Raw genomic sequence first — 21,874 nt, 5'->3', positions numbered from 1 at the left:
TGGATGGATGGATGGATGGGTGGCTTCTTCATATAAGGATCTGTCATCTGTATGTGATTAGCTGTGTCTCCAGCAACAGGGCTAGAGCACCAGGAGCCACTCACACCCTCCAGCCTGTCACACATGTAAGTGAACAGCTGACAGAGAACTTTCCTACTTCTACATGAAGCTAAGGGGTTCATGTGAGGCAGGGTAATTGGAATTAAGAACCATGGCACTAGGTTCAAATTCCAGTCATACCACCGACTAGCCATATGACCTCACCTAAGGAATCTCGGGTTTCCTCGCATGCAAAGTATAGATGAAAGTTAGAAGAAAATAAGACAAGGTCAGCAGATTAAACAAGATTTATGTGTATGAAGCTGTTAGCACAGTGCCCGGCACATGGTAATGCCTCTTTATTTTTTAAAAAAGATGTATTTATTTTAGAGAGAGAGCAGGGAGGAGGCGCAGAGGGAGAGAGAGAGAGAGTCCCAAGCAGATTCTGTGCTAAGCATGGAGCCTGTTGCGGGGTTTGATCTCATGACCCTGAGATCATGACCTGAGCGGAAACCAGGAGTCTGTCGCTTCACTGACTGAGCCGCCCAGGCGCCCCGGTAATGCCTCTTTAAATGTTACCTGCAGTACTCTTGCTCTTGTTGTTATGTAATGACCACAGCTGAAATCAAGATACATCAGAAGAAAATAGTTAATCAATGTCCCCCTTCTTTTCACCCATTTCCTCTCTCCCTTCCACATGACTGTGCAAGCCATGTCAGTTAGATTCTGATGCACCATGTTCATTTATTCAAGAGCTGGTGACCCCCACTTGTCCATTAGAGCTCCTGTGTGCCAGGCCCTGTGATGGTGACAAGATCAGTGTTGGCAGGTAGGGGCATTATTGTCCCTATTTTACAACCTGAGGCTCAGAATGGGGACAGCAACTTCCGAGGTCCCACGACCAGCAAAAGCAGAGCCAGGATTCCACCCCAGACTCTCCCCGCTCTGTTCCCTGGCAGACTCCCCGTCCCATTTGTACTGGTCAGGAACTTCCTGTGACTTGATGGACTTCAACAATGAGGGCATTTATGACCTCACATGACAAGAAGTGTCATGTGAGGGGTATGGTGGCTTTTCGGTGGCGTGGTGATGTCATCCTCACTGGGTGTCTCTCCTACTCTTGGCCACCCTCGCTGTGCTGCGCTGGGCCCCTGGGCGGCTCATCCCAGCTTCCAAACCGCAGCTGTGCTCCAGACCCTAAACCTGGACATGATAAATCCAGCAGAGAACATGCTGTCCCTTTCGTGTCTGTTTTTAATGAGCCCTACCGCCACCACCCGGCAGACCTCCCCCACAGGACTGATCACCCGAAACCCTAGTGCTTCAAGGTGATGGGATTACTCTGGTCAGTTTCGATCCCTCAGGTTTCATTTACCCTTGAGAGGAGACAGGGTTAATGTCCCCAAGTGGCGGGTAGTGGCTACAACCAGAGCTGTTGGGGTTGTTGAAAGGATGGCCTCGGGTGGGCAAGTCCAGGCCTGGGTCAGGAGCAGGACCGTGCCTGTGGTGCTCCCCTCTGTGAGCTAAGCACCTGGTGCAGGGCCTGGGGGTCACAGAGTAGGTGATCAATACTTATTTGGTATGAATGAATGAATGAATGATGAATGAATGAATCAATCCCAGGTTGGTAAAGACATGGGACTTTGGACCAAGAGGTGGGATGGGCAGATGGGGTCTCAGAGCAGCCAGGACTGAGTCCGCAGAATAAGATAGGACCCCCCCAACCCTGTGAGTTCTCATTCTGGGCCAATTTCCAATTCCTGGAATTGGGTAAGAGGCACGAAGGAAGGGGAGACTGACCGGCAGCTTCTGTTCTCCACACCCGTCTCTCAAGTAGCCTGGAGGTAGGAGGCAGACAGGACACAGTCACTGTGCCTCCTGTTCCTTCCGGGGTCAGACTCACAAAGGGACAGCCACAGGGTGGGGAGGAAAGGGGGCAGCCAGCACGGAACAGCCGACATTGAACACCTGGGGTGCCTACTCACCCGCTCCCCTCACCTCCCTGGGGCATAGTATTGTCACCTGCATCTTCCAGCTGCAGAGACTGAAACTCAAGGGTGAGTCACTTGCTGATAAGTGGCAGGGCCGGGACTTGAACCCAGGTCTCTCTGGCTCCAGGGCCATGTCTCACCCTACCTCCCACACTCTTTCTGGGGACAGTTGGTGAATCAGCCCTGGGTGCCCCTTAGTGGGCAAGAGGCACACCCAGGGATAAGGAGGTGAGGGGGATGTGGCAAGGCAGGAAGCAGCCAGGGAGAGGGGTGGGGGGGTAATATCGTACTGATGGTAACCATAGTGCTCAGATAGAGCTCCCGCATTGGGAGCCCTTAATCCCACCGCTGAATCCAATCCCCAGGCCTCCTGGACCCAGGGTGCGACCTCCAGGGGCTGGGGAGTGGGGGTAGGTGCCAGCCCAGGGGCACGATGGGCAGCTGCCTTCTCCACGACTCTGCCTGTTTTCCCAGCAGGAGCCTCTCCCAAATACCCATGCTCCTTTCACACATCGTCTCTGTTGCTGGGTGCAACGTGCGCTGGGGCTGCTCCTATCCCCCGTCTCCCCTGTGTCAGTGCCCCCTGGAGGGGGGGGTTAGGGGCGTTCCTTTGGGGTGCAAGGCGTCCTTGCTCACCGCTGAGGTCACCCCGGAGCTGACCTCACCGGGGCAGCCTGGACAACAGGAAGTGAGGGCCCAGCTGGCTCTAGAGCTTGGGGGTCCTCTTTTTCTTTTTTCCACTTAAAATAAAGAAGTTTTAAAGTAGTTTGTGGAAACTCAAAGCACGTCAGAAAAGGCAAGGTGGAGGAGAGTTTCCTTCCTTTCTCTCTCTGCTTTAGGCTCCTGGCCAAGCCTGGCTGGCTTAGGGGCCTCTCCCAGATGGACTTCCCTGGGCTCTTTGCAAGACTGGCCTCCTCGGTCATCCAGAGCTCAGCTGCCAGTCACTCCCTGAGAAAGGTCCCTGCCCTCCCACCTAAAGCAACCACCTCCCACCCTGACTCAGTCTCCCTGCCTTATTTCAGTTCTCTGCTTACCTTTTCTGTTGGTTTTCTTAATCATTCATTCAGCCATTTGTTTATCTTAGATTGGAAAGCGGGTGTGCGTTATCACCTCCCAGCCCCTCCCTCAGAACTGTCAGAAATCAGCCCCCTCCCTCTGCCGAGAACACGCCCCTCCTCCCTGCGGTCAGAGACCATTCTCGAGGGAGACTGTCTCTTCTGGAGCCCTGTCCCCCGGGCCCGGGCTGGCCTGGGGTGAGGCTCTCCTGTCCCATCAAGGATCCAGCCCCAAGATGAGGCTGCCACAGGGCCTGGCTCTGTGGATGCCTGCAGAATGCATCCCACCTCAGTCCCCAAAACCCCAAGTCTGGGAACCACAGAGCAGAAGGAAGAGGAAATAGAGGAAATAATTCAGCCAGGTGGCTTCTGGCTTCTTAAGAGGGAGATGAAAAAATGCCATTTTTCAGGGTTCCCCGGTGCCAAGAATCTTCTACACATGATCACATTACACCTGCCCCCACCAGATGGGTATTTTGACTTTCTTTTCTGGGGGAGGAAACAGGCTCTGATAAGTAAAATATCTTGCCCAAGGTAACTCACTCAGCAAGAAGCGGCAGAGGCTGGGCACGGGAGGTCAGACCACGCCAAGATCTGCCTCCGGGTTCCACCCTCTCCAGCCCGGATGGTGCGCTCCCATCAGGGGCAGTTCTGAAACTTCATAGTGGACAAGAATCCCCTGGCAGAGAGTGTTTAAAAGGCAGGTTCTTGAGCCAGAACCCACACCCAGAAGGTCCGATTCTGTAAGTCTAGGATGCGCTGCTGGAGATTTGGCTGCATCTGGCTCAGGACTACACTTCCAAAAGGGTGCAAGCTGGCTCCCCTCTATCATCGGGTCCCCGTTGCCCACTTCCCTTATGGCCAGCATCCAGAGCAGGCAGAATCTGTCCCCATGGCCAGTCGTGGGGCTGACCAGCCCATTAGTACCAAGGTTTGTTCATCCTGTGCCAGCACAGCTCAGTGAGCTGGAAGATTGGAGACCCACCTTCTAGATCAGACTCCATGCAAGCCCCGTTCTATCAGGCCCCACTGCTTCCTCTGCCAGGCAGGAGGGGGAAGGATCCTGCTTCCCAAACCCCAGCCTTTCACACATCACCATCCAGATGTTTGGTTTAATATTTTAATTTCCTTCTTCTTCTTTTTTTTTTTTTAACGTTTCTTAACCTAAACAAATTTATTTAAGAAGGAAATTAATTCCACTCTGGTATAGTGAAAACCAGTATCACTTGTCATCCACAGAAGGTGACCATAAAAGTAAATGCAATGGAAATAAAACTCTTATTGGAGAGAAAAGTGCATGATCAATAGCTGGCTCAACTAGCGAGCATGGGAGAGGTGCTGAGATCCCCCAGGCTCCACGCAGAGAACACCTTCGCCTGGATGTATTCTGGACAGAAAGGGACTAGAGAGGGAGCAGGTCAGGTGCTCTGTGAGCAGCACTGTTTGTCCTCTTCTCTGGCGAGTCCCAAGCCAGGTGGGGGGTAGGGGGGGACACTAGCTGGGTGATGCCGTAGAAGGTCCTGGAGACAAGGAAGGAGGAGCGCACAGTCTTCTCTTGGGGAGCACAAGCACAGCAGGGGAAGAAGGGGGTCACGGAGTGCTGGACTGGGAGCTAGGAGACCCCCACGCTAAGCCAGCTTCTGTGACTCTCTTGCAACAAGCCCTCAAAAGGGATCAGAATATGCCATCCCAGAATATGCCACTTTGCATACAAATTATTTTGAGCTGAAGGCAATTAAGAATCCACAGATGGTGGGAAGAGTTCCCTGCCCATCCCTTATCTGCCTCAAAGCAGGACACAAATTTCCCTTTGAGGAAGGTGACCCCAACCCTTGTACTTGGAGAGACGGGCAGCTCTTATCATCAAAGCTGGGGAGTCAACATCCAGATCGGTTTGCATAAACAGACTTTTCTAAAATAGCCTTTCTTCCATTAGTTTCCCCATATAGCTCTTAGTCATTTCCCCACAGGTTATGTTCCTTGAAGTCCAAACTCTCTCTCCTTTGCTAAAAAGGAATCCCCTGAGTCTCATCACTCAGAGTTTCACTTCTTTTCTGTAAACGCCTGTGCATGTCAATATTGATAAATATCATGTGGCTTTTCTCCTGTTAATCTGTCTTTTGTTAGTTTAATTTGCACGCTCCCATGCATTACATCTTAGAGGGTAGAGGAAAAATTTTCTTCACCAACACTGGCCTGCAGTTCCCCATTGACACCAAAGTGGTCAGGGTGAAAAAGCTCATGTTAAATGGAAAGGTGAATAAAACAAGATATACAACAGTACATCCATCTTGACTCCATGGGGAAAATGTACTACATGAGAAGTTGGCAGGAAAAGTGCTCTAATGTAGTAGTCAAGAGTGTGGGCTCAGGGTCCCGCATACAAGGTCTGCCAGCTCTTAGGGTCTCCTGACTCCTGGATGTAGGATCTTGGGCACAAGTCACTGAACCTCTTCGAGCCTCAGTTTCTTTACCTATAAAATGGGAATTATCATGCTGTCTTCACAAGGTGTTGTGAGGGGTGAATGACAGACCCCTGGAAGGCACTTGGCACCCTGTCTGGCATGTAGAGACCAGCCTGTGGAACACACGGCAGTTGCTGTCAAGCTCATTGTTGAAGGGCTGTTGGCAGCAGTGGTCGTGGGTCATGGTGGTGATGGTGGCATCCCATCTTTATTTTACTGATGTCTCTTTCCTTCTCCCTAGGGCTCGTGCTCAGCCGGGCCGGCTTGTTGGAGCTCTATGGCATTCGCAAGCAGGCCACGGAGAAGCGACCCCTCCTTAGCCACCTCACCAGTGGCTGTCAGTGTGGTTTGGGGGGACCAGGGCAGCCTGTGGATGCCAGCGACCGGTAACTCTCCCCTCCTGGGGCAGCAGGCGTGCTGGGCAAGGTCTGAACTGAAACCTTGTCTGGGTATTGTCTTGAGCGGGGGCAGCCATATTGATTCAGCACACCTTTCCTGGGCGAAGAGGAGGGGCTCTGGGGCTCATCCCCTTCTGCCCTGCTTACCAGCTGTGGTTTCTGGGGCAAGTTCCTTGACCTCTCTGTGCCTCAGTATCTTCACACACAGGATGGGGTGTTCACAGTACTTCCTTTGCAGGTTAATATGAGGATTCAGTGGAACCGTGGTGAAGCACACTTAGGATACTGTCCACACTGGGATCTGCTCCACTGTGTCAGGCACCAGGCAAGGCAATGGGGGCTCAAAGAAGTGCCAGTCCCAGCCCCCAAGAAGTTCCCAATCCCATGAGGGGGAGACTCCCCCAAACTTCAGCTTCTGAGAAGCTGATTCAAGTCCTGGTACCACTAACTTGGGTGAGATCTCAAGCAGGACATTTTTTCTCTCTATCTCTCAGTTTCCCACTCTGTAAAATGGGATGTTTTGAGGTTATATTGGATCATGGATTTGACAACGCTTTGCAAAGCATAAAATCTTAAAAGGTCTGGAGAGTTCTACATAGAAAGGAAGTCTGCAAGCTGAAACACATTAGAACTTGGATTGGATGCTCCATATAATAGCACAACTGTCTCTAGATACAGAGATCCTTACAGAAGATAATAAGAGGTTCGAGGTTTACAATCAACAAGTTTATTTGAAACCTGAGTAATCTCGGCGTCCGGCAGCCGGCTCGCTTTGATTTATAGGAAACCAATTGTGCAACATTCCAGATTTATTAAATCAGCTGTTTAGAACTGATGACTCGAAGAGTTTTCAGGCATGGCAACCAAACAATTTTCAGATTCTCTGCCTCAGGGGTTCTCAAACCTGATAAATGAGTTGTTTGCCAATTCGCAGAATCTATCATTTTGTTCTTGATGGGTTGATGAGTTTGAGATGTGACTTTTCTTTCTAGAAGATCCATCTCCCTTTCTCTCCAGCTCCTTGCTGGAGAAAGGATGGGGCAGCTGAAGTAGAGTGGGAACATCAGTACAGAGGAATTCACACAATGACCAGGAATCTTCCAGGAAAGGGTAAAATCAAAGGAAAACCAGAGCTGGGCAGTAGTTAAAGGGGGAAAAGCAGATTCTAACCAGGAACAATTGCAATGGGAGACAAGATCCCTCATATACAACTGGGCTCAGTTCAGAATACAGCATGGGCACGTGGGGATTTACAGCCACGGAGCAGGCAGGGGTGGAAAATCGCTAAGGGGATATACATCTGAGGTAAGGGGGGGATTCTAGCTAAGCCGACCCAACAGGATTCTTGCCAAAGGCAGGCCTGGGTGATCAGACATCACCTGGAGGACGATGAGGAGTGAGGAACCTGATCAGATATCAAGGTGATCAGATATCAAGGGTGAGGGTTTTGGCTAAACCTAACTTGACAGGATTCTTGCTCTTAAGGATGAGGCTGAGTCAAAAAAAAAGTCTTAGAGGAGCCTGACTAAATTTGGTCAAGGAGAGTCTTCATCAGTCCCTCTTCTTGTTCAAGGAAAGAAGAGACATTCTTTCCTCTGAATAGCAGGAGTCTGTTCATGGTTTCGTTGCCTTTTGTTCATGAAGGATCAGCTAACCCACCACTTGGGACTTGGTCCTAGAGGCTACCTGCTGGATGGTGCGAGCAGTTGGGCATCAAATGGGGGAATCTCTATGAAAATAATAGAAAGACAAAGATTAGTCGTTGGGAGCCCACTTTCTGAGACCGGAAGGCAGCCAGTCGGAAGAATTCTAGATGCTGGGCTGGAGGTATCTGCAGGGGGGAGTGAGGACCACAATGGCAATCCAACAGACTTGCTGGCTTGCAGTTCAAATGTCTTTGGTGATGGCATCGGGCATTCCAGTAAACTCTCTGAGCGGCTCACACGACAGCAGACACCATCTATTGTGACTTCTCTGGAGTTCCTGTCAAGTCATCCAGCTTCTCTTTCTAGGGCATCGCGAAAGGGACAGTTTCAGTTCTCAGTGATGCGAGTCAGGAAAGTGGGAGAATAATTGGAAACTTTAATCTGGGGGATTATAGTCAGATATTAGAGAACCCCAAGGGTGGGCAATAGTTTTCCGTTAAAACACAAAATTTCTCTCTGCAGTCACCCCCCTTTCTGACCAAAGAGAATCAATGCCCGGCTGTTCTTGTTTACAAAATTATTCTGGTCTCATTCGATTGGGCATGATTATTTACATAAGGGCAGCAAAAACAGAGATTGACCACATAGGCCTTTTTGAGTTTGCTGCCCTAGAGCCTTTCACAGGGAATCTCAGATTAGACACTTAAGAAACCTCTAGAGGTTAGGAAGCCAAGCCAGGAACTCCTCACCAGACTTTGCCTTCAGTACCCATAGATTTGGGTGACTTCCTCTCCTCTCAAGGTCCCCAAGATATCCTAAGTTCCCTGGGTCTGCCAGGAAGTGACCTTCCTTACTCGCCTGCAAGGCTGGGAGCCCTGGAAAGCCAGGTCCCAGAACACTATTTTTCAAGAGGGCTTTGTGAGTATTGGTCCCATAAAGTCAGCCTTAAGTCCTTAAAACTGTCTGGTCATATCTGATCCTGTGCGCATCGTTCTCAAATAGGACATTCCTATCAGAGCCTTGGTTTATATAACCAGTGTTTCCAATGATGATCTGTTGCAAGGAGAACTGATTCTTAGTGAACTCAGGCAAATAATTATATGGCCATGGAAATAAGAATACTCACTAAGAGCTTCTGAATGTTGGAGGGAGCAGGTGAGGAGAACACACAAATATTTCATTTCTGTTTACAAAAGTATCGTCTACTAAACTGTTGTGAGCATAGACAACTTACAAGACAAGAAAAAGAGGTTTGTTATAGCCGGAAAATAGAATGTTAGAGACCCAGCTATGTTCTCATGATCCCGGTTAAAGGGACTTAACAAGCTTCTTGCCCTTCGGGACGAGACTCGGGGACAAGGCCCAGTCAAACAAGGGCTTAGAGGAGCCTGGGTAAAAGGTTGGGGAAGGAGAGCCTTTGTCGGCAACAAACTTACAGGAGTGTTCTTGGTTTAAACAGTGGAGAGGTGAGTGACACATTTTAAGAAAATATTCGATCATAAAAAATAAAAAACGTTTTAAAGATTTATTTATTTATTTGGAAGAGACAGAGAGATTGGCGGGAGGGGCAGAGAGAAAGGGAAAGAATCTGGGCCAGACTCCCGCTGAGCACAGAGTCTGATCTCACAACCCTGAGATCATGATCTGAGCAGAAATCAAGATTTGGACACTTAACAGACTGAGCCACCCAGGCGCCCCCAAAAATGAAAAATGCTTTAAATAAATTATTTAATTAAAAGGGAAAGTTATGAAATGTACATATGTTAAGTGGAGTAGGATGGTCATATATAATTCAGGATTTATTAGGAGGGCACACCTCCTACACCTTTACCCCTGGAGGTACCGTCTCGAATTTAGAAATGTATAAAATTAGGGCCAGGACCACAGGTCATCTGAGTCTCTGTGGATGTCAAGAGGTTGTCCCCACAGGTATATGTGAGTGTACCAAGTGGGCTTTGCTCATCTTTTGTGACCCGCGCAGCCTCCCAGTGTCCCCACACCTGACTGCTTTGTGCATCCGGGTGCATCCGGGAGCTTGTTTACAAATACAGATTTCTGGTCCCCGACCGGGAGTTGGGCTCCAGCCCGGGGATTTGTATTTGCAACGGCAGGGAGTTCAGAAGCGGCCCTCCTACCTGCCTGGCCAGAGGGCAACCCTAGAACTCATCAGGTGCCCCGGGAGGCTGAGCTGTCCCAGCTCCACTAGGACTAAACTCCTAACCCTTTCTATCCCAGCAGACAAGATGCACGATGCTAGGAGATCGAGCCTGAGTCACGAGGTCCCCCTGCAGTGGTGGTGTGGCCTAGCGACCTCACCAAGGCCTGAGCGTGTGTGAACGGGGGCCTTCGTGTGCAGGGCACACTGCTCTTTGCTGGCTTCGGTGGAGATGGTATGCCGCCGTCCATGCCGGACCACGAGGATCTGTGGGGAGGGGGCTGGCAGCAGCATCACCCACCGCCTTCCTGCTTCAACAGTAGCCTCTTGGTTCAACTCAAAACTCCCTCATCGAGCATCTCATTCTTGCCGTGGTGGGGAGTACCCGTCTCCTTCCCTGGACTGAGCTTCTTGAGGGAGAGATCTGTGCTGTGTTGTGGTTGCTCTTCTCTCTGTGTCCCCACACCTCGCCCAGACGGGCAGTGAAGGCCTGATGGGGGGCTCGAGTGGACAAATGACTGGTACTCCATGGGGGGCCTGGAGAGGAATGGCAGCCTCTGCTGGGGACGCTGGGACAGACGTCACCCGGAGGGAGCACACAGCTGGCCTGAGCAGGTGGGAGGGATTTAGCCGGTGGGGTAAGTGGACAGGTGGCATGGGGTAGCCCGCAGACAGAGGCTGGAGATGCGGAAACGCGCGGCCTCTGCCCCGATGCAGGCCCGCTGCCCCAGGCCCAGCTTGGGGCTCCCCGTAGGCGCTGCCCCACTTGTGAGTGTTGCCACGCCTGCCTGAGAGCTCCCCGTGCTCCCCATGGGATCGCCATAACCACAGCATCGCCGACACCCACGTCCAATGTGGTAAGCGCTTCACGGGGCAGCCGGGAACCCCCTTCCACCCTGGACACCAACCTCAGCCCCTAGGGCTTGTGTTTAGAGCTAACCGGTTGGAGTCAACTCCTGGGCTTGGGTTTGGTGGTCCTCTCCGACAACAGTGGCCATCATTGAGCGCCTACTGTCTGTCAGGCGCTGCAACAGGTAATTTACGTGCATCATATCATCAAATATTCCCAACAGCCTAGTGAGGAAGGTATTATTATCCCGTTTGACAGCTGAGAAACTGAGGCTTGGAGAATTGGAATCACAGGCCTGGGGTCACATGGCGAGGAAATACACAGAGCAACCACCCGAGCCCCCGTCTTGTCCAAAGTCCTTAAAAACTGGCTCCCCAGGGCTTAAACCCATGGCTTGGCTCTCCGTGTCCCAGCCAGGAGCCCAACACCTGTGTTTATGTCCAGTGCCTCTGTTGGGTGGTTCCAGAATGTTCAGGGACTGATTCCATCACAGGCTTGGAGATCCATGGCCAGAAGCCCCGTTCTGATCTAATGCTTGAGGAGAAGGATGAGGGGGTCCAGGGGCACCGGACCAATTAAGGCTCAGACAGGGAAGCCACTCAGATGCCAGCAGCTTCAGACCCAGGCAGGCCCTGAGAGGTCATGTGAGCAAGGGTTTCTCAAATCCTTTTGATGGCAACCCACAGAATGTAAGAAATTTCACACCTGGATCCAATCAGCCCCCAACACACACACACCCACCACAGAGGCACAATTTGCTGAAGCAACACTTTACTGCTTGTGATAAATTAACACATGCATAAGCACACACATACACACGCACGCACACACGTGCACGCACACACACCAGATGCAAGCCTCTAAACTGATTTCATGATCCACTCACGGACCAGGGCTACAATTAAAATTATCTGTCAAACTGCTCTTGTAAAATGGGAAAGCTCAGGTCAGGAGGGGGGCTGCCCAAGGTCACCCAAGACACCAAGACACATGCAGAGTCAGGACTAGAACCTGGTATCTAGTTCCCAATACTTCTCGTTACCCCAAATTAAATTCCGATTAACAGAATGCTAACCCAGTTGGGTGTGGAGGAGGTGTTTGGATGGTCTGGGGTTCAAAGTCACTACAGCCAGCCAGGGTCTAGTTCCATGCTTCTCCGAGTGCTCGGGAGGCATGCAGGGCCTCTGGGTCCCAGCTGTGGCCATCGGTTCTCACTGAGCCCGTGGGAGTCAGCGGCCAGGCTCCCCCAAAACCAGGTTTTCTGTATTGACCTAGTCTTGGCTGTGGTTCCCGAGAAGATGCAGACCTGAGCCCTGCTCACAGCCGAGGTGTCTCTGATCTAAGGCAGTGCTGACAGAGAGCAGCGTGCAGGGGGTCTGACCCAGAGCACACTCACTGGGCACTCCCCCCCGTGCCAGACCCCGTGCCAGGCCCCGTGCCCAGCTAGGAAAGCCGAGCCAGCAGCAGTGAGGCACAGGCCCCGCCCCCGGGGAGTTCAGGCTCTGGATCTGCACGGTCCCGGGTTCAAATCCCCACTCTGCCTCTTTCGGGTTGTGTGGCCAAGGTTCCATGCTCGGCCTCAATCGAAGTGGGATTATGACATCTGCCTATTGGGTTGTTGGGAGGTTGAAGGGACCTAACCCGTAAGAAAGTCCCTGGCACATAGCAGGCGGTCGGTAAGTCGTAGCGTTCATGATTATTATTACCGATAAGAAAAAAAAGAAAAAAGCCAACTCACGGATAAAGGAGAGGGACAACATCCCAGAAGGGAAGAAACGTCGAGAGCAGAGGCAGAGTGGAACACACAGGGCAAGCTGGTGAGGCGTGGAGGTCTGGGGAAGTGGGGAGTGGTTGGGAGATCAAGCGGAAGGGCAGGGCTGCCAGCCGCGGAAAGACCTGGAAATTCAGGCTGAAGAACGTGGCAACGGGGAGCCACTGAAGGCTTTAGAGGAAGGGAGTGGCGCAATTGGAGTATGTGAAAGAAAAGATGGATCGAGGACCCTTGACGGATAACAGCAAACCTCCCCCAGGGCTTGACTTACGCCATGGCCGTGGGCTTTCTGAATTCAGCAGGGAAGGGCGTGGTCACCATCCTGAGAGGCCTCCAGGAGGTGGCAGGATTTCTGAGGATCCCCAGGGAAATTCTTGCCACCTGAGTGGGGTAGGATGGGTCTCTCTGGCGGCAGCAGAGGGGAGCACCCCAGTTTCTTTCCCGCGCTAGCGCAGGTCCCAGGAGCAAGTGCCAGAAACAGATGTGCGAGTGTGACCAGAAGCCGGCCTTGTGTCTGAGCAGGTTCTGGACACACAGAGCAGGCTGGGACCTCATCTCGGGGGCAAGCCATATGCAGGAAGACTACACCCCCTGCTAGACCTCGGGGCACTGAGTTATCTCCCCTGGCCCCCGAGGGGACCGCCCCGGCGTGGCCGTCTGATGAGCGGCCCTTGCCCTCACTCAGCACAAGCCCGGATCAGGGAGGCATCAGGGACCGGGAGGCCAAAGGGACAAGGACGAGCCAGCGCTCGTCCAGACTGCGCCACCAGAGAGGTCAACATGCCACGGCCGCTGTGCTGCCTGCCCAGCTCCTCAGTTCTGTCTCCGTGCCACTCTGTGAACACCTCGAGTGCAGGGGCTGTGTCTCCTTCATTTATCTGTTCATCCAGTCCCTCATTCAGTCAACAAACACTGGAGAAGCCCCTGCCAGTCACGCCGCTAGGCCCCGGGAAGCCGGCTCTATCAACCAGGCTTTGATCGGAGCTCCAGAACGGAGAGGAGATACCCATATACAAAATCAGGGACTTTTTACGGGGATTTACTTCCACGATTGTGGGCGCCAGTAAAAGAAAACATTCCGTGAGAGGCTGTTTCTTATTCTGCTGGCGTTGCTACCTGAAATCACGTGGCCCAAGTGACAGGGCAAACTGGAAGGACAGGGATGAATGGAACGGTGAGGACAGCCCCGAACGCCCTTCATCATCTCATCACCTCCAACAAGAGGCGCTGGGGCAGGTGGCCCGGCAGGACCAGGCGCAGCTTTCTGACACCAACATAGTGAGCCAGCAGATACGGGACAGCAGGTGTCAGCCGGGACAGCGTCTCATGCACATCTCCGGAGACCCACACCAGCCTGGAATTCTGCAAGGATGGAATTTCTGGGAAATGCAGTTTCCATGTAGCCAAGGGACATCTGACAGATCCAGGACGGTACCCCCCTTGGGGGGCCATTCAATTTTGAGAGATGACCTCCCTGATGGTTCTCCTGTCACCCAAGAGCTGGTCAAATAACAGAGTCAGAGAGACTGCCTCCTCCCAGGTTTTGGCAATTCCTGGATTTCAATCATTTCCCCAGAGCTGTTCACAGCAGTGAGCGAGGGTCCAGAGCAGCCACCATGGAGGACCTCAGTGGGGGCCCCCTCTACAATGAAGCCAGAGCCCCAACCGGACTAACCACCCAGGGACTGTCTCTGTTATCCAAGGCGGTTAGAGCAGAGAGGAACCTGGCCCTCAGGTGGAATCCAGGGGATCCTCCCAAGAACCCCTAATATGGACGCGTCCCTGAACCACCCCAGGTTCTGTGTTCTCTCCGTGTTCTCTCCCCAACCACCTTCTGCTGTTGATGTGCTGTGTGACTTTGGGAAAGTCTCCTAACCTCTCTGCACCTCAATGTCCTGGTAGATAAACAAAAGTTGCCCACGGGCCCCTCCAGCTCAAGCCCAGCTCAGCCTGTGGTGTTGCTTTCGTAACCTCACAGCTTCCTTTGTCCACAAATGCCTGCCTGTGCCCGTCTGAATGCTGGTGCCCCGAACTGGGATGCCCGGAGGTGACAGCCTGCATGCAGCCCCTCCTGCAGAACCTAGCAGCAGAACCTCCCTGAACCTGATGGGAGGTGGGAGAAGCTGGGACTGGGGTCTCCGTCAGCCAGGATATCGCAACCAGGGAGAGATGGCATCAGAGTGAAGCTTCTGACTCTGCTACATTCCTATTTAACATTGGACTTGGGAAGTGGTTTTGATCAAAAAAAATTTGATGAGCAAATGGGACATTTGAGCCCCATTCTGTGTAACACTGTCAAATACAGACGCGAGTCTGTATCAAACTTTTCTAAGACACTAGTACATTCAAAGTCACCTCATAAAATTAAATTTTATTTTGAAAACATTCAGCGTTGGAGCTTTTTAAATATAGATCCCATTTGTTATGTGGTTATTCTGGGGTTTGTCCGTGTAAGGAAGCCAAAGGTCCTTTCTTGGAAAGGACTCTCCTCTGTTTTGGAATGTGCGCATTCTTCCTGCAATCTCGGTATTAGAACACCCTTTCTTTTACGAATTGATAGATGAGGTGGGTTTTTTAGAATCCTTGCTTGGTAAAAATAAACCCCTCGGCTGAACCTTATTTTTTTTTAAACGTCCTGCTCTGTGACATTCCAGAACCTCAGCATTCCCGTGTCAGCACCCAGGTGGCCTCCGGATTACCCACTTTACATTTTTCAAAAAAACGTTCTAGCTCCTTTTTTAAAGAAACTGGAAGTCAGAGACGTTCAGTAACAAGCCTGAGACCACATGGCTGGAGAAGCCAGTGCTGGGATTTGACCGTGACCCTCTCTGGCCCGGAAGCTCAAGCTAGCATGATTGCCTGACACCTTCTCCCCATCTCCTTAAGGAAGAATGCAGCCCAGTGCTTGGCCAGAGAGGCCCCCCAAGAGTAAGGAGATGAACCCCAAAGGAGGCTTGGATCTGGTCCCAGAAAACCTTCTATTTTTGAATCTGCACCTTCTGTTCCTGAGAGTCCGTGGTTAACTCAGGGTTCGGCACCCCAGTGGCAGAGGAAGGAGAGGTACGGGTAATTCCCCGGAGCAGAGGAAAATGCCCATGTGGTTTTATTCATCTTAAGAATAAATTTTATTTAATATCTATATGGCAGACTTATGGGGTCAACTTGGCTTCTACCTTGAGTAAAAATTCTCTAGAGGGTGGTAGTGAGAATCCGATTGCAGACACTGAAGAGTAAATGCATCTGCTGGAGAAGGGGCGCTGTCTTCAGGGTGAGGGGGGACAGCTGGCCTGGAGCTAGGGGCGAGCTCCCAGCATCAGAGGGGCCGACCTCACAAGCAGGGGCCAGGGACCCTGACCTTACCCGGTCCTATGACCAGAGTCGCTCTCCTGGGACTCTGTAGAGCGTGAAGAGTGGCCATGGGGCTCCTCCAAGCCCCGTGGACCGTGGAGAGAGAAGAAGGTCCGAGACCGGGAGCCTCTCTCAGGAGCCCAGCAGCGTCAGTGGGCTCCGTGTTGTAGGAGAAGGGGACAAAAGTCTTGGTCAGCAGAGGATGTTGGGAAAGTATTGGTAGCGACGGTTGTAGCTCCTTAGGTTCCTCTTCAGGCAGTAGACGAGCTTCCGGTCACAGGCGCAGAGCTGTGCTTGGCAGGGGGGCCCGGACTCTGCAGGCAGGACGCCAAATGCACAGTGAGGAAGCGAAGGGGGGGTTCTACCGACACTGCATCTCGGGCTTGCCTTTAGTCGGAGCGGACTCCCCAGCCTGCCTCCTGCCCAGGAAGCTCTCAGTCTGATGAGAGAGGCACAGCTTCCACACTGGGAAATGCATGAGCCGATGGAAGAGGCGTAGCTGCTGCCCCAGGGGGAGGCTTCCGTCCAGAGAGACACAGCCCCTGCCCTCCGGGAGTTCCCAGTCTGACGGTGGAGACAGCCCCTGCTCCGGAGGAACTCCGGTTCTCATAGAGGAGATACCACCCCCAGACTTAGCTTTGAACTCAGATGGCCCTGAGCTTGAATCCCAGCTCTAGCTGTGTGCACTGGCAAGGCTCTGAGTTCGTTTCCTCATTTGTAAAATGGGGAGACTAAATACACTCCAAAAGATATTTGGGGGAGCAAGTAAACAGAGGTATGCAAAGCATTTGGCACCTAGTGAATGCTCAGGCTGTGATGTTTCAGCCCTTCCCCAGAAGGTCAGATGCGGCTGCAATAATCCTGCCCCTCTTGCGCCCAGCTCTGCCCTCTAAGATATAGGCTGGCTGACCTCTAGGGGCAGCTGAACTCAGAACCAGCAGAGACCCAGGTTCTATCAGTGGCCGGAAGGAGAAGCCCCAGGCTTACCACAGGTGACCAGTCCCCGTGAAAATCTGTATTTGTATGACTGTGTCCGGGTGTGGCAGCCTTTCTCCTCCAGCCGCCCATAGCAGTGATCATGCACCCAACAGCACCTGTCAATGCAAGAGATGTAGATCCTACGTAAGGGGCACGTCACTTTAAGCAGAGGCCACCTAGGTGGGTGCAGTCTGGCAAAGAAAGAATCTAGGGATATGGATGAGTACTTCTCTGCTCTTGCACTGGGGCTGCCTGCCACTGGCTAGTGGTTCACTGACCTGCTTTCTCCTCCAGGGCTCACGGTGAGCCTACATTTCCCAGCCTCCCTTGCAAGTGGGTGTGGCCACACAACTAGGTTCCCGCCAGGGCATCATGGGCAGAAGGGATGCCCACCACTTCCAGACCTACCCATGAAACCCTCCCACACTGTCCTCCTCTTTCTCTCTTTCTCCATCTCTCAGCTGGATGGAGATGACCCAGCAGAGGACTCTGAGGCCACAGGGGATGGCAGAGCCATAAGAGGGAAGGAACCTGGGTCCTGGAATTAACATGTGATTCACATGGAACTGTTAGGTGAGCAAAAAACAAACTTCCAGTATGTTAGGTGTGGCAGATTGCATTTTTAAAAAATTGATTTACAGAAAAATAGAGAAGGTAGTACAGAGTGTTCCCTTTTACCCCACATCCAGTTTTTCCCATCATTAATTAGTCCAATACACTTGTTACAATTAACAAACCAATATTGATGTCATTGACTAAATAACTCATCAGCTAAATCATAACATATCATTATTGATTCATTATAAAAAGTCCATAGTTTATTTAGATTTCCTTAGTTTTTATCTAATATCCTTTTTCTATGTGAGGATCCCATCCAGGATACCTCACTACATTTAGTTGTCACATCTTGCTAGGCTCCTCTTGGCTGTGACAATTTCTCACATTTTCCTTGGTTTTGATGACCTTGATGGTTTTGAGGAGTGTTGGGTAGGTATTTTGTAGGATGCCCCTCTATGGGGTTTGTCTGATGTTTTTCTCATAATAAGACTGGGGCTATGGGCTTATTTTGCTTCTCTAATTACTCCAGCTTTGGCCATTGGGAGCCATTGGGAGCCCTTCCAGTTAGCTCCTGTGGTCCCTGACATATCTCTATCAATGTGGCAGGTGGTTGTTTTTGAACACTTCCTTATCTTTTGGTCTTACATGAGACTCCAGGTTCATCCTGTATATTTTCTGCCCTGGTCCTAGAATCAGCCAGGTCTCCAAGGAGCCTTGGTTCCATTTTTTGAAGAATGGTGTCAGAGACCAGGTCTGGGCTTTAGGAGTTGCTTATTGCTAATGGGTTATTGTTTCTTTTAGGTCCTCTCCGCTGCCAGAGCAAAAAATGTGTCTATTTTAACCCATGTTTGTACACACATCTGTACCTATTTCTGTATGTAACCACCGGCATCTATATTAAGCTAAACAGGAGTTCATACTGACATCTCCATCTCTAATCCATCACCACAGGGCGTAAACTCCCCCTCCAGCAGTGGGAAACTTGGCTCCCACCATCTGCCATCCATTTGCCTAATGGCCCCATCCCATTATCCACATCAGGGGTCTCAGAATTTTCCAAAGAATCGTCTCTCCTTCTCACATGTTCTAGAACGTTGACACTTCCCAATCAAGAAATGGAATCTCGGTCCCCTTCCTCTCAAAGCCTTTGTGACTGCCTCCACCAACTGACACCATGGAATTTCTGAGGCTAAACCCTTTTGTCTTGCAGTCTTGGGACACTCACTCTTGGAACCCAATGGTCACTGTACTGTGGGGAAGTTCCAACAGCCTTGCAGAGGCCTAAGTGAGAGGAACCTCATTTGAGCTGCCCCAGCTGAAGCTGGGTGGAGCAGGGTCAAGCCATCCTGCCAAGCCCTGCCCCACAGGCAGATTCTTAGCAAAGTAAATGGTCATGGTCACTTGAAGTCACTATTCTTGGGGTGATATGTTACGTAGCAATGGACCAACTGACACATGTGGTCACTGAGACACGTGACGTTACTAGATGTATCTCGAGCAAGTCAGTTAACCTCTCTGACACGCAGTTTTCTCACCAATAAAATGGCGCTTTAATACTCATCTTCCGGAACTGACGTGGAATTACGTGAGATTGTGCGGGCGCAGAGGCTGAACATAAAGGATAATCATGATAATCAGCTCACCAATCCGTGCCGTCCTTGGGGGTCCCCCGACCGCCCCAGCCACAGTAGCAGCCATAGAAGCCGTAGTTCGTCAAGGCGTTCTTCCCAGTCACCCTCTCAATCATGGACTTGAGGTCCAGCAAGCCCCCGGGCACAGCAGGAACACCTGGAAGACAGCCCCCGGGCCCCGGCGAACACGCTTGCCCGGCATGCACCTGCCCCTGCTCCTGCCCCCGCTCCTGCCCTGGGGCTTGTGGGGAGCCAGGTGTCTCCTCCTTCTTCTCCCCATTAGTGGGACGGGAGCAAGAAAGGGGAGGAAAAGCAGTAGAGCTACAAGTCCGGACTCGGAGAATGGGAACCGTGGGTTCAAATCCTGCCTCTGCCCACTCATTTCACAGCATGATGTCGAGCAAGTCACTTAATCTCTCAGAGCCTCTGCCTCCTCATCGGCAAATTAGGGGTCGGGGGGATAGGGCGCTAAAGTGAATGCCTACGTCGTGGAGTTATCTTGAGGGTTAAAATGAGAGAAAGTATGTGAATTCTGAGCACAGAGGCAGACACCTAGTGAATGACCAAGAAATACGAGGTCTAATTAATACAGTAGCTGTAGGAAGCAGCAGACAGATGCGCACTCCCCTCCCCTCAAATAACACCACTTAGGACATAAGGCCCAGGACCTTAGCAGGGTGGGATCCTTCCAGATCACTGAAGCCAGCTCCCTCGACTTCCAGATTGGGAAACAGTAGTTTGGAGGGAAAGGTTCAGGGTTTCACAGTGAGCCAAGTGTTCCCTCCCTGCACTAAGCCTCCCGCCTTCCGCCCTCCGCGAGTCTCCAGGGATCTGGCAAGACATCAAAGATTAGGACAGCCTGCCGGGGGGCTGTGTACATGGTTATGGGGCTCCCCTGTGCTGGGCAGTTACCTCCAGCTGGGAGGTGGCAGCAGGTGGGGCCGGCCTCCGCAGGGAATGACCCAGGAACGGAATAGTTACAGAAGGGTCTTGTTCTCGTCTGGGCTTTATTTTGTTTTGTTTTGCACCAAAGTAAAAAATATGCCTCGCACATTTGCAAGCCATATATTGTTCCCATAGCAGACTCTTTACCCATCACCACCTAGAATCGTGCGACAGGCCCACCAGTGGGCTGAGTATCATCCTGTGTCACAGATGAGGAGACAGAGACTCAGAGAGGCGAAGGTTCTTGCCGACGTCTACACAGGAAGCGCAGAGCCAAGATTCAAACTCAAGTCTCCCCGACCTCAAAGACTAGCCTCCTTTCCACCTACCCTATTGTTCTTAGGGGTGGAAGGTCACAAGTTCAGAGGTCACGGGGCCAGCACTTACTGCAAACCAGGAACCAAGCCAGTGTGAGAAGGCCGTTCATCTCTGGGGTTCTGGAAAAGAAAACACATCCCGTCCCGTGACATGCCTCTCAGGAGACGCATTCAGACCCCCCCTCCGGGTCCCCACCAACTCAAGGAGTTGATCCCAGGGGTCCCTGGGGGCAGTAGAGCGCTCGTGGGGTATGGTCCTCCACAGAGGCAGGAGAGGACTTCCCACCATAGATGCCCCAACACAACGGTCCTCTCTGCACACAGTGTGACCGCCTTTCAGGGCCTTCTTGTGGCTTTGTGGGTCCTGAGCACTTTTGCCTTCATGGGCCCCTTCCTCCAAAAAAAATTCTTTCAAGGAGTATTTTACAACCGTGTCGGTATGGAAACCAACACAATCCGGGCTGGATGCAGTAGGACGTATTCGTGACTCATATTCTATTTTCCTCCTGATTCTAAAAGAATTCAAGTTCATACATTTCCATGGGCCCCAGGCACTGTGCCTACCTAAAGAATAAGTCGACCCTGGGTACTCAGGAGGGCTCCCATTTTTCCAGTGGAGAAATGGAGGCTCAAAGAGCTCGTGGAACTTGCCAGAAGCCATGCAGCTAGTAAGAAGTGGAAGAAGGGCTCAAACCCAGGCCTGAGCACCTCTCACAGCACAACACAGCCTCCCTTCACAGAAGGGTGAGCTGCCCTGTGGGCCGTGGAGCCTGGAGACCCCAGCTTCCCTCCCCAGCACCTGCCTTCGGCGAACACATAAATCACTGGCCTTGAGTCCCGAAAATTCACACCCCGAAGGCAGAGGAAATTCCATGTGTCTTGGGCCAGTGCCTGATAATAACGGCCTCTTAGAGGTTCCTTACCGGCAGCTGCCTGTCTCCTCTCCCTGTCTGGATCCCAAAGTCCTTGTTTATCCACAGCTGCTTGCTTGGCTGATGGTCTGCCAGGATTTCCCCTTCGGTGCCCAGCTGTCTCTGATCCCTGAGTCCAGCGGTCACTTGTGCAGTGCTCTGCCCCGAGCCCCTGGCACCTCCAGAGGCCTGGCTCCAAACACACAGCCTCCAGCCCCCCGGGGCTCCTGGCTACTGGGCTGACCTCTCCGTGCCACCCGTTGTCCAGCAGCCCCTCTGAATTCCAAGAACATTCCTGAGAGTTCTGTCCACCCATGGCCTCTGCCCTGAGGGCTCTAACCAGCCAAGGGAAAAGGCTCTAGACCCTACCCTTCCACACCCATCTTCCTTGGCTGCTTCCCGGAGCTGCAACAGGAGGGAGGTGCCAGCCACCACGCACAGGGCACCCACAATGTGCCAGGTTCTGTCCCCTGTCTCTTTAAGCCTGCCGAGGACCCTGGCAGGTGTTATTGTTAAACCTGCTGGCACAGTGTCTGTCCTTCGACAGTCATTTGTTGAACGAGGGGCTAGCAGTCATTGATCTCACAGATGGGGAAACTGAGGCTCAGGAAGGGGACGTGATTCAGCCCAGGACTGTGAATCTGCTCTGCTCACTGCCTCTGAGCAGCCCCTGTGTACTATTCATGGTGTTGCTTTTCCATATTTGATGATGCTTTGATGTCCTGTGGTGGCTTTGCTGGGCTGGGAAGACACAGCCCCTCCCAGGAGCAGCTAATTCCCAGGGTAACAGAAGATTCCCCTGGGAGCATGGCTTTC

At 52.0% G+C, this 21,874-nt stretch overlaps 1 protein-coding gene across 1 annotated transcript; it reads right to left on the bottom strand.

The window, feature by feature from the left end:
* Window positions 1-14,763: 14,763 nt before the first annotated feature.
* PLA2G5 (phospholipase A2 group V) lies at window positions 14,764-20,624 on the bottom strand. Its single transcript, XM_081817631.1, has 4 exons — window positions 20,218-20,624; window positions 18,898-19,042; window positions 16,706-16,812; window positions 14,764-16,032 (listed from the first exon to the last, which is right to left on the bottom strand). The coding sequence occupies exons 1-4, from the start codon at window positions 20,255-20,257 to the stop codon at window positions 15,911-15,913; spliced, it is 414 nt and encodes a 137-aa protein (XP_081673757.1). The 5' UTR covers window positions 20,258-20,624; the 3' UTR covers window positions 14,764-15,910.
* Between the last annotated feature and the right edge of the window lie 1,250 nt (window positions 20,625-21,874).

This window comes from Leptonychotes weddellii, chromosome 4, assembly GCF_054177405.1.
Source record: "Leptonychotes weddellii isolate Sample4059 chromosome 4, ASM5417740v2, whole genome shotgun sequence".
Classification (NCBI taxonomy): Eukaryota; Metazoa; Chordata; class Mammalia; order Carnivora; family Phocidae; genus Leptonychotes; species Leptonychotes weddellii.
This window is presented reverse-complemented; position numbering and strand designations above follow the sequence as displayed.